A 12,782-nucleotide genomic window follows, 5' to 3' on the forward strand; every position below is an offset into this window, starting at 1 on the left:
GCCACATCTCAACTACTCCAGGAACTTATTTATTTATGCAGTTACTTATTTGGAGATCTAGTTTCACAATGTGGTCCTATCTGGCCTTGAACTCCCTATATAGACCATGGTGGCCATGAAATCACAAAGACCTGTCTGCCCTGCCTCCTGCTTGCAGGGATTAAAGGTGTCTACTACCTTGCCTTGCCTCCATTAAATTCGAGAAACAAAAGCAAGATAGAATAAGGCAAGACCCTATCAAACAAGAAGTATGTGGGTGAACTGGGCCCTTCCCTGAAGGGAAGTCTAAGATAGATAAAATTCCTTTCACCCAGCATTTGAAGGGTTTCATTGAAGTTGTTCCCTGGAGAGACTGACAGGCCAACATGAAGTAAGTCTGTGAGAGTCACATTAGCTGTTACCATGAGAATTCAAGAGATAATTGTCATCAGTGGGGAAGGGTGAATCACACGATCAAAAATCATTTTCACTGAGAGACTCCTTTTTGTTTTCTGCCAAGGGAAATAAGAACTCCCAATCACAGTTCAGTGAGAAGTTTTATACCAGCTGGAGGCCAGGCAAATGGAGAGACTGGACAGAACTTCCTGGGGTGTGGAGAACTCAGCCTGTGAGTACTGCAGGGGAGGGTGTGGCCACGGCAAGAGCGGAGGGCAGAGCTGAGGTGCTCACCTATCCGGCTGCAGATGGTGACCAGGAGCTCTCCAACTGTCTTAGAGTCGTCCACCATCACTGTCTTCACAGCGCCATCTAGCATGCGGATTTTCTGAGGCCTCTGTTTCTTCTTGTACTCCAGGATATCCTAGACACAAGCACACACGCCCCACACACTGAGTGGAAAAACACGACAGCACGGGACACTTTTCTTTGGAAGCCAAGTACCCAGAAGATGCCTCCATATTCCTCTGTGCAAAACTTTCCCAAAAGCCTTCCTAAGCATGCGCGGGGGCGCTGCTGTGACTAGCACACCGAATTCCGAGAGCTAAGTAACGACTTTCAGGGGGATTACAAAAACCTCTCGTAATAAGATCGTCCTTCAAGAGGGAATACTTGAGGCTCACAATGACTGAAATTCACTCTCTCTGAAGAGAAGATGGCTGTGTGCTCCAGCGGCTGGGAAAGAGCAGCACTCATGAGACTCAGGAGAGGGCCATACTTCAAACAGCGGCATCGGAGTCGGCAGCCATGTTTTGCCACCAGAAACAATTCTTACTACCCCCATACAAGGTGAACATTTCTTTTTTATAAAATGTTACTTCAGAACGTTGGCTGTATATATTTACTGTATACATAGTCTACATAATGAAAGACATAAATAACATCCCCGGAAAGCTTCAGAGACGGTGCCTATCGAAGCAAGAATAGTCTAACAAGACTGCAGGAAAACATGACAAAGGTAAGATAAAACAAAGGGTGAGGTGGGGGTTATTTCAAAACAGGAGACCCCGTTTTCATTTTTATTCTTAGAAACAGAAACATAGATGGGGAGAGTAAGTACCATAGACTAACTGAACATTCCACCCTTGCTTTTTGGAATCCTGGTCAGTCTGACAAGCCCACTATTGGGCAGACAAAACCCCAGGATCCTGGAGGTGTGAGGGGGCGGGGGAGAAGAGAGACAGCACTCAGTGTCTTTGTCTTCATCACTTAAACTGCAGGGTAACTTTTGTCACTGCCATTGAGAGCTAATAAGTAACTTTATCTCCAGTTAATGGTCCCCCCCACCAAAAAAAAAAAACAAGCTCTGGGCAGTCTTTGGGCTTCTCTGCTTCCCCTCATGCAGTCTGTTTCTGATCCAGTCCAGGGACACCTAGTATCTACTCAAGGAAGATAATGTATCTAGTATCTCACAGCCGCTGCCAAGCCCAACTCTGCTCAGCATACTAACCTCGAACTATTTCAATACCTCTGTGGAATTCCAGGCATTTGAGATGGGTAGAATCTTCTCTCCACCTGTGAGGACAGTCTCACAGGTTTGTTGCATGGGAGCTGTTCATAAGAAGCCCTTGGATTAGAACATTGCTACAGTGGGTTTTCAAAGTTGGTTTCCCAGCAGTGAAGCAATGAGAAAAATAGGACCAGTGGACCAGCAAGATGAAGCCGTGGGGAAAGGTGCTTGGTACCAAGACTGTTTAGTTATGGAAGGAAAGAACCAGCTCTTGAAAGTTGTTTTCTGGCATCTTCATGCATGCCATGAAACATACAAATTCACATACACAGACATACAATAAGGAAATTATTTTTAAAAAATTAACGATGGGGCTCAGGAGACAGCCGAGTGGTTAAGAGCATTGAGTGCTCTTCCAGAAGACCAAGGTTAGATTCTCAGCACCCACATGGCAGCTCACAGTAGTCTGTAACTCCACTTTCAGGGGATCCAATGCCCTGAACTTCAAGTGTACTGGTCAAGAAAGTAGTACATAGCCTCACATGCAATTAAATCACCCAAACATGTAAAAATAGATTTAATAAAATAAAAGGAAAAGAAAATAGGGCCAACAACATACCCCATTCCGCAGCATGTAGTAATCCAGTGTCCGTCCTGCTTCTAACCAAATTCCTTTCCTGGGGTCTTCATCAGAGAGAAACAGCCCATAGTCAGAGGCTGCAAAATAAACAGAGAAAAAGGGGGCCAAATGGGAACAACGCTATCACTGGCTCAAGCACACCGACTCAGCAAGGAGAAGAGGCTGTCCATCAGAAGAGAGACCTGCTTCTTACCAAGAGCAGAAGAGCATCCTCAACCCCGGGGAAGCAGGGGCCTCCCTGCAGAATCAAAGGTCACCGCAAGGTCCATGCATACGGACCACTGGGCTAGAGGTGTGCCTGCAGTTTAATAGAATCACGTGGTTCCTGGTTTCAAAGTCTCACTTAGCCAGGTACTCACAGCCCTGAAAAAATGGAGGCCGTAACCACCTAAGACCAGAGCCACCGAGGCAGAGCAGGGAAGTTGGGCATAGCAAAAGAGCATGTTATAGGGAGCTGGAGAGATGGCTCAGCGGTCAAGACAACCGGCTGCTCTTCCAGAGGACCTGGGCTCACTTCCCAGTACCCACATGGCAGCACACAACTGTCTATAACTCCAGCACCCACACACAGACATATATGTAGACAGAACACCAATGCACATAAAGTAAAAAATAAAAAGAATTAAAAGGAACATATTATAAAAAATTGGTGGTAAATGCTCTGCAATCTTAGCTGATGTGGGATGTCCTTCTGTGTATGAGTTGCTTTTATTGGTTGATGAATAAAGCTGCCAATGGCTTAGCAGAGTAAAACCAGTTAGGAAATCCAAACAGAGATAGAGAGAGATAGAGATAGAGATAGAGATAGAGAGAGAGAGAGAGAGAGAGAGAGAGAGAGAGAGAGAGAGAGCAGGCAGAGTCATGGAGAAGCCATGTAGCTGCTGAAGGATAAAGATGCCAGAAACTTACTGATAAGCCACAGCCTCGTGGCAATACATAGACTAATAGAATTGGGTTAATTTAAGATATAAGAGCTAGCTAGAAATATGCCAGAGTCATCAGCCAAACAGTTTTGTAATTAACATAGGCCTCCATGTGGGATTGAATGGCTACAGGACCAGGAGGGACAGAAACCTCTGTTTACACTTAGCCTTAGGGAAATTGGGCTAGGAAGACTGAGTAATTAAAGACCAGCCTGGGCTATATGATGAGAAACTTGCAACAAAACAGAATTTAAGAAAAAAAAAAAAAAAAAAAAGAACAAGATATTTAGAACTTCCTTATGGGATAAAGTCTCTGTCACAAATACCACAAATACTACAAAATAAAGAAAACAGTTGGAGAATTAAACTTAGTATCTTTTAAAAAAGGCCTCTTAGTCCAATGTGGGGAGTTCAAGAGGCCTGGAGGCAAGAAAGCAGAACAGCCATTTCTCACCTGGACTTCTCTCTTCCTAGTGTGTGAAGTGGGGAAGGGTACACATGCATGCCTCTGAAGGCCTGAGGTCACGGGTGCACATGCATGCCTCTGAAGGCCTGAGCTCACAAGTGCACATGCATGCCTCTGAAGGCCTGAGGTCACGGGTGCACACATGCCTCTGAAGACCTGAGGTCACGGGTGCACACACATGTCTCTGAAGATCTGAGGTCAACTTCAGGTATCATTCCCCAGGGTGCCATCTCCCTTGTTCATTGAGACAGGGTTTCTCATTGGCCTGCTGTTTGCTGACAGCGAGGTTGACTGGTCATTAGCCCCTAGGGATTCTCCTGTTTCCTCTTTACCAGTGATGGTATTTCAAGTCCATGAAGGTTTTGGAGATCAAACTCAGACCCTAAAACTTATGCAGCAAGCCCTTTACTGACTGAACCATCTTCCCAGCCCATCTTTTCCTTAATGTAACTGAAGAAGCCTTAGAGTCTTCCGGAAGGGTCCGGGCTTCCACAGCACCTCAGGAAAATGATTTTTGGGTCTTCAGAGGCCTCCGCCAGAACTTGTATTAATTCAGCACAAAGAAAAGTTCTAATAGTGTCATAAGATAATAAAAAAGGAACTGAAGAGTACCAGCAAGACCAGACAAGCGAATTTTAAGTCAGATAGGGACTGTCTGCAAATTTTATTTCCAGTTAATTTAATATAACTCAGCAAGCTGAATATCATGAACAGCGCCCTCTCCTGGACTCTGTGGGTGTCAGTACCCACACACATACAAACTCAAACACTGATATACACACATACACATAATTAAAAAAAAAAAATCTTTTTTAAAAATCGAGATAAAATTCATGAAGCTTCTTCAGAGGGCCTGCACAGTAAGACCTACACTCAGGGCTGAGGTTACAGGAGTCAGCATGTACCAGGCAAGTATGTCATTTTTTATTTAACTAGTTCAGCGGCACATCAAAAAATGGTTTGCAAACTACAGAGCAGCACCCGAGAAGGGCCGAGATAGCAGGCATATCTACGAGTACTCAGGGTCAATGTTAATGTGGCCATTGACAATGAAAGCCTTGTTCTTGCCAGGAAGTACTATAAGAAGGCATTTGATTCAAAATTCAGATTTTTCCCTCCTGGAGTCAGAGTCTTACTGTGTAGTACAGGTTAGCCTAGAACTGAAGTGGCTATGTAGATTAGGCTGGCCTTAAATCAGAAATACCAGCCTGACTCTGCCTCAAGAGTGCAGGGATTAAAGGGATGGGCCTCCGTGCTTGGTTTAAAACAGAGATGTCTTATATGCATCTATGTGTGTCCTTTTAGCTACAGAGTAAAGGGCTATCCAGGCACATTCTTGGATGGACACCAAGGAATAACCATGACCTACCTTGTCCAGTCTGTGCCTCAGGCACGCGCTCCCGAATGACTCGACAGGCATCGTAGACAGCCGTAGACGGCTCAAACTGCATGGTCTTCACCACATTGCAGTGGCGGACACAGATCTTTAAGGAGAGTGCCACCATTTTCATAGATGACTTGATGGGTTTCACTCAGAGCGTCTAGAAAACACAAGGAGACAGGTACTGATGTATACGATCATTAAGTAGCCACAGGGGAGACAAAAAAGCTCAATTTCTACCCCAGCTGCCCCACTCTAAAGTCATTCACAATCCTGTCAGAACTGGTCTGAGTGGCATGTATGATAATGTGTTAGCATTCCTTATGTGAGAAATGTCATCATAAACTCCTCCGCGAGCAGCAGCAATGATTGTCAAAAATTAGCCCCAGCCTGAACAAAAGGCACTACAGCTTGTGCAGGGGACTGACTGCCAACAGGACAGAGGAGTTGGAAATGGCTGACGCTTTGTGCCACCACGTCAAGGTTTCAAAGCCAACTGTAAGGCCGTTTCCAACGCTCTCTCTGCAGGCATATTTAAGGCAATCGGACCACTTTCAGTCAATAGCCTTTGGCCTCCAGAGATGAATGGGCAGTCTTGCTGTGTTGTAGAGTTTCCCAGACCCCCAAGATGTCCCAGCATAGTTCAGGGGTAGAAGTTAGTGGGGAAGGCCAGTCAATATCATCACGGATCCTTTCATCAGATATAGCAGAGAGGAAGCCATGGCTAATCTTTTCTAGTCCCTGGGGGAAAAAAAATTAAGCGTCCTTGTAGTGGTAAAAGAGGGGTGGAGAATGAGCGTCAGCATCAACATAGGAAAAGTCAGCGGAAGACTGGACCGGATCACAGAGCAGATGGGGTGAAGGGTGAGGAGGACCAGGAGTCCAACAACTTGACCTTCTCTGCCAACTCAGCTAACACAGTTTAGTAGAGTAAGGGCCAAAACTGAAGTGGGTTGCAGGGTCAGGAGCACGATGGAGGAGAGGGCTGGCTCCAAGGGTACCAACACATCTCCTAGGCGGGCTTGCTGGGCAGTGGACAGAGCAACAGGCAGAAGTTTCCATCTTATGTGGATAAACTTCAATCCAAAAGTGTGCCGCCTGTTGTATCAGGAAGACAGCGACATGTGGGGTTTGCCTCCTAATGGTTCCAGGTATCTACATGCCCTCCATTACAGTACACCATCTCAGTTCTGGGCCCTGTCCACACAGCTGCCTCTCAGTCTGTTAGAGAGCAGAAGATGGGCAGGTGTTGGTAGATGGGGCGATGAGGTGGAGCCTGCTGTCTGGGTTCAGTCCCAGGGCCAAGAGTGCCTTGGGCTTCTGTGCCAATCACTTTCCTGCTTCCAACCTTCAGCCAGCAGGAAGAAATCGATTCCCATGGCCAGTTTTCCCTATCAGTTTTTCATGCCTTCTCCTCCTAGCACATCAGGAGAGCACATTGTTAAAGAAAGCCCTCCTCAAACAGATGGGCCTTGTTCATAGTCCCAGGACCAGAGTGTCCAGCATGATTTTCTTACTCCTAGCTCCTTATTTTACTGTGATTCAGCTTTCCCCAAATGAACAAGACTAACAGTTTACTTTACGGGACTGAGTGCATGTGGGTGCACATGTTATGTATGCGTGTATGTATCCATGTGTGTTTATGTGTGTGGAAGCCAAGGACAACCTTGGGCACCTTCCTTTATGGTTCCTCACTTAAATGTTTGGAGACAAGGCTTCTTTATTGGACCCAGAGGCCATCAATTCAGTTAGACTGGACGGGCAGTGAGCCAGGGATCATCTTGTCCCCGCCTGCCTAGGAGTAGGACGAAGGGTGTGTGCTTCTACGCCTGCCTTTTCACATGGGTGCTAGAGATCTGGGATCAAATCCACACGATTGCACGGTGAGCATTTACCAACTAAGCCACTTCCCCAGCCCCTGCACAGGAATATTTTAAAAATGCAATGTATGGACATAAAGAAATGAATCCTAGACCAGATTTTTATTACCAGGCAAGATGACCACTCACACAGCCAGTGCCTGGCTCTGAGATGAATGTGCCCGAGGATTTGCTCACCCTGACAGGCCCCGTAGCGATGAGCTAGCCTTCATACCACCCTTAAATGAGCAAGATTCCGGCAAAATGGACATTTGCTGGCATTAAGTGCCACGCTTTGCCCCACAGCAAGGAGACGGGATTGAAGCATTTATCAACTTAGAGATGGGGACTAAAGATGAGGAACTCTGAGCAGTCTCACTGGGTTTCCTGAGCAAATGATGCCACCCAGACAACCACCTTGGTAATGACTCATGCCCTTCTTTATCTGGTTATTTTCTGGGCAACTGACATTCGTCTCCACTCCTGTACCCTAACCCCATTTTAATGGCGCACATTTGGCATGTAGAATGGCTGATTGGGCTCCTTTTTTAGATTTAGCTGCAAGAAAGCCCACGGCCAAATTCATGTATGAGTTTCTGCCGCTCCTATTTATGGCTCAGCCAAGGCAGCTTTGTTTCCTTCTACTCCAGTTTGAGAGTCTGCTCTCATATTGATCTTAAATATTCTGTGTGTATATTAAAAGGCAGGATGCACTGTAAATTCATAGCATTTCCTTTATTTTCCTTTTAATAATTCCTTCTCATTCTGATGATACTCTGCTTTCATTCCATGCATAAAGGTCACTTGGTCTCGCACACACACAATAAAGAAACCTTCTATGCCCTCCATTATAGAAGGTGAACCACTGGAACCAGCCATGAAATACAGACATGAAATAAAAATACCCTCCAATTGCAGAGTTGTATACACCTAGTATCATCCCGGTTCAACCAGAGATAAGCAAGCCCAGCCTTAGGCAGGGAGCTCCAATATAAACACCCAGCCTTGGTCAGGATGAGCAGCTATTCCTTGGATTTATGCCTGCCAAGTCAGGACTAAGAAGAGGTGTTCAACGCCTCCTTGCCTTTCCAAATGTACCATCCACAATTCTTAAGTGCTCTGTGCCTTGGTTTCCCCCCTCAGATAGAGAAAAACAGATCTACCAGTAAGGCTGCCATAGAATACAATGAGCTAAATATGGCAAAGACACACAGATCACGGTGAATAATTTTGTTATTAAAATTAGCCTTGAGTGTCATAGAAACACTGAAAGCATCATACCGCATTTAGCTAGCACAGACAATGTAAATTTCATCTTACTGTTTATGCTAACTCCATAGGAGGGAGCAAAGGCGGACAAGAATGCTGAGCAGAGCAAGCACCTTGTAAGCCCTAGAGGCACTGGAGGGATCCAGTCATCAGCCTTATGGACACTCTTCCTTAGATATCCCGGGATTGCATGAGGAGATGTAAAACTGGGCGTCTGGGGAGAGGCTGAGTCTTAGCATCCAAATCCAAGAGTTCAAGAGGCAAAGACAGTGCCCTCTCTAGGTATCATAACTACCCCAGCTCAGTAGCCCTTATGAGTGAAGTCTGCCCAGGAATGTCCTATAGGAAGCAATATGGGAGCTCTATCTCTTTCCTGTAAAATAGCAAGCTGGAAGGTCAGACACCTCTACTCAGGACTGGACAGTATGCTCATCCCTTTTGGACTGCAAACCACAGAATGGCCTTGCATCCAATTACGGGTGGATATCATCCCCCTTCTTCATGTCTGTCCCTTGCTCTGCAGCCACGTCTGATAGCTGCATACATCTCATAACAAAAAGCCAACATACAGATGGGTCTTTACAAAGTTAGCCTTCATCTTACTTACAGTGTAGGCTCCAGTGAGACTTCAGCTCTCTCAGAGCAGAGCCAAGGGAAGCGCTTGCACTTCCCTGTAGTCTGACCTGCACCTCTAATAAGGAAAGGGACGTAGTTTCTTTGCCCAGCAATAATCCACCATGCACTGGGGCCCTGCTACTCAGAGGTCTGTAAAATTTTGTCTCCTAGGCCTCTCAGGGCTCAGCTGCACAGGGTTTGCCCTGACTATTCAGACTCCAACACACTAAGCAGAGCAGGCCCATCAGAAAGGTAAACCAAGCCAGCCCTTCCCTGGGAGCCTGCCGGCTTTTTTTCTGGGGAGGGGAGGTGGTGTGGGTAAGCAGCCAGGTGCCCCATTTCGTTTCTGCTACAGGAGTCGTATTTTCTGTGAGTTACCCAGATTCTCCTTACTAAGTCTCCCTCCCTCTCATCTCTTCCCAGCCACTGAGGACCCAGGAGGCTGCTCGCTTTGTCACACACGGGACAATTCCATTTCATTATATACTCAGGTTAAGCAGCAAGGAACAGATTTTTCAAAGCATGCTGCATCCATTTGGCAAAGCAGCAAAGGACCAGGCCTACCACGCCCCCTCTGCAGTCACAGTGGGAGCCCAGACACAGGGAACTGTCCCACAAGTTCATCAGTGGTTTTCTTTCAGAGAGGCCAGGACCACTGTTCCACGTTGAGACTTTCAGTTAGAAGTAACCGCTATTAGAAGGACTGGCAGTGAAGGAGCATGGAAGTGATTAACCAGATAAACAGGTGTAAAATGAGCATGAGTCCAAGGGGGTCAATAAAATTCCCAGTCATGGGCAGCGCTAAGAGCCCAGGGGGCTGCCACTGTGACCCCTGCCCATTCTTAATCCGGCATTAAGCATCTACACTATGGGTTCAGGAACACGTCTGCATTAGCGCACCATCAGCTGTCTTGGCTTCTGAGAACAAGGGCTTTGAATCTCAAGACACCAAGGCATGGCAGCTGCTGAGGATTCCTAAAATTAATATGTACTTCATGGCAAGATCCATTTCCTGTCTTATTTTGGTGTCCTACGAGTTTCATTAGGGACTGCTTATAGGAGCATGGATGGACGCCTAACCAGTGACTGCACCACTAAAAAAATGTCCCTTTTTTCTCCTAGCAACCATCAGCTGCCTGTGGATCCTCAGAGAGGGGCAGAGCCTCTGGGTGCCTTCTCTTTCCATGACAAAATGGGTGGGCGCAATGGTGGGCAGGTGATCATACCTGCTGTGAGCTCACGAGTGCAAAGATGAAAGCGTGCCCAGAAGAGAAACTTTCACAATAGTCCGCCTCTTCCCCCGACTCTGTCCCATCTTTTGTGAAGCTCTGGAGCCTTGGATGAGGCCCCATTTAAGGTAGAGCATCCAACAGTCACTTTCTCTCAAAACTTTGAACAGATGTTTCTATAGTTACCACTGTCTACTGCAAAAAGACCTTTCTCTGACTAAAGACAACAGCAGCACTAATGTATAGATAGAAACATAAACATCTACAGAAGGCAATCTGATAGATGGATCAAGCCCACCCAGTGAGCACAAGCAGTAGCTTGCTTACCAGGCCCTTTACTTCCCCAGCCTTGAGCTTTTAACCAGGTTTACACTGACTCTTACTCTTACTCTGTGGAGTTGCCTCAAATCTGACCAAGAAGTGTCTATTCACAATAATCCAAAGGCTTAGGGATAAACAGGGTGCCAACATCCACCAGACCAAACTATGGCTACACACCTGAAACCCATTTCAAGGACCACAGAACCTCAACCTAGTGGCTCACAAAATAAACTTGAAGAAAACAAAACAAAAACCTTAAGAAAGGACAAAAAACAAAAGCCGCACAAGTCAAACTTCACAGGACAAGGACCAGGTACACTGTTCCTGGTAACACCTGCCATGGAGAAGGGCTCAATGCTGATTTTAATGCAGGAGCAGGGGCAAGCGGGCCTTCCTCCCTCCTAAGAGAACTGAAGACAGCCCAGATCACTGCTTCTCAACCTGTGAGTCGCAAGCCAGATAGTCTGCATATCAGATATTTACATTATGATTCATAACTGTAGAAAAATGAAGTAGCAATGAAATAATTTTACGATTGGGTGTCACCACCACACGAAGGGTCACAGCATCAGGAAAGGTAAGAACCACTGCTCTAGAGCGTGGAACAGAGTGACGGGAAAAGATGTTTCTCCATTTTCCCACTTGGAGATGAAGGAACTATCACCTTCCCAAGGTCACAGTTCAATAAACCACCAGGCGATCAGAGGGGGCTATCAAGTTGTATGGCTGCAGCCCAGCCCCCCAGGAGTCCTCCAATAACCTCTCGGCACTGGCACCCGAGAGTCCATCATGAAGGCTGACAGTGCCCAGCTATATTCGACTTTAATAGCACACACATGCATCTGCCTCCATCAGATTTCAGAACGTGCCCTTCGGACTCTCAGGCAAAGTAGCTGGGAACTGCCCTTTATTAAAGATGATGTCTAATTATGAGGAGACTCTGCAGAGGGATGCATTAGCGGACTACAGAAAAGCATAGAACTCTGGAGCAGGGGGCCGTGGGAAGATCCTGCTGCCGGGAGAGAGAGGGAAGGAAACTAACGCTGTAGACACACATAGCTCTATCCTCTCCTGAGGGGATTTTTAATGCATGTAGGATTTTGAAATGTAGGCGTGTAACGCTCAATATTGACAGTCAGCTTGACAGGACCTAGAACTACTTAGAAGACAAACCTCTGGGCACATCTGGGAGGGAGTCTCTGTATTATTTTAAATGAAGTGGGGGACTCATCCTAAATGTGCACGGCTCCATTGCGTGGGCTGAGCTCCTGTGAATCAAAAGAGGAAGTGAGTGAGCACCAGCACCCATCTGGAGCCTGATTGAGGATATAAGGCGGCTAGCGGCCTCCGACTCCCGCCGCCCTGCCTTCCACACCGTGATAGTTGAAACCCTGAAACGGTGAGTCTAAGCAAATCCTCGGAAGCTGCTTCTTTTTAGACAATTTATTGTAGCAACTAGAATAGAAAGCAACGCAAGAGGCAACCAGATTCAAACTACTTAGATGGCAGCTTCATCCACCCAGAGATTCCCCACTCAGATGGCAAGGGTGTGGTTTAATTACTGAACAACTATCCAGGTATTTCAGACCTGAAATGTACCACTCTCTTGTCCAGGTCCTGATACCCTTCCGACCCAGAATCCAGCCTTGCTGGTACTGACAATCGTTTCCACAGCCACAATGAGGAAATTCAATCTCCTCCACCGGCTCTCCGCTGTAGCTCTTGCTTCAGCTGTGGTACTCCTGGGGGGAGTTGCCACAGAAGTTAGCAGGCTCCTCACAAGATGGCCCTTGGTATGGAACAGCTTCAGAGCACTCTGAATGTGTCACTGTTGAATGTGTTCGACAGAGACCCTCCCACCCCACGCCCCCGCCGCCATTATCCCTTTCTAGGACTAATACAAGGGGTCTGGAAAGACAAGTGAATTCCTAGGCTGTGTAAGGAATGTACTGTCATTCTCTGTCAGACCTCTAAGAATGCTCTGTGCGCTTCCAGGAACCTCATAGCTCAGCTTTGATGTTCAAGACAGTGGAATAAATCATCTGCCCCTCCGCGTCCACCTTTGGTCCACCTGCTGTTTTCTCCCTCAACAAAAGCTAAAGAAAGAAACTGGCTCTACCCTGAACTCACATTTTGAATCCTTTTACACCTTAACTTCTTCAGATTGTTGTCAACAGGCTGCTTTCAGAAGCAA

General features: G+C 46.6%; 1 protein-coding gene across 3 annotated transcripts in view; it reads right to left on the minus strand.

The window, feature by feature from the left end:
* Tln2 (talin 2) overlaps nt 1–12,782 on the minus strand; it is a 422,622-nt gene that overhangs the window by 179,337 nt on the left and 230,503 nt on the right. For all 3 annotated transcript variants that reach the window (XM_057766343.1, XM_057766341.1, XM_057766342.1), the window contains 3 exons: nt 5,284–5,455; nt 2,505–2,602; nt 670–799 (listed from right to left, as the gene is read on the minus strand). In XM_057766343.1, coding sequence (XP_057622326.1) covers nt 670–799; nt 2,505–2,602; nt 5,284–5,425 — 370 coding nt within the window. In that variant the 5' untranslated portion in view covers nt 5,426–5,455. The remainder of the gene's footprint in view (nt 1–669; nt 800–2,504; nt 2,603–5,283; nt 5,456–12,782) is intronic.

This window comes from Chionomys nivalis, chromosome 4, assembly GCF_950005125.1.
Source record: "Chionomys nivalis chromosome 4, mChiNiv1.1, whole genome shotgun sequence".
Classification (NCBI taxonomy): domain Eukaryota; kingdom Metazoa; phylum Chordata; class Mammalia; order Rodentia; family Cricetidae; genus Chionomys; species Chionomys nivalis.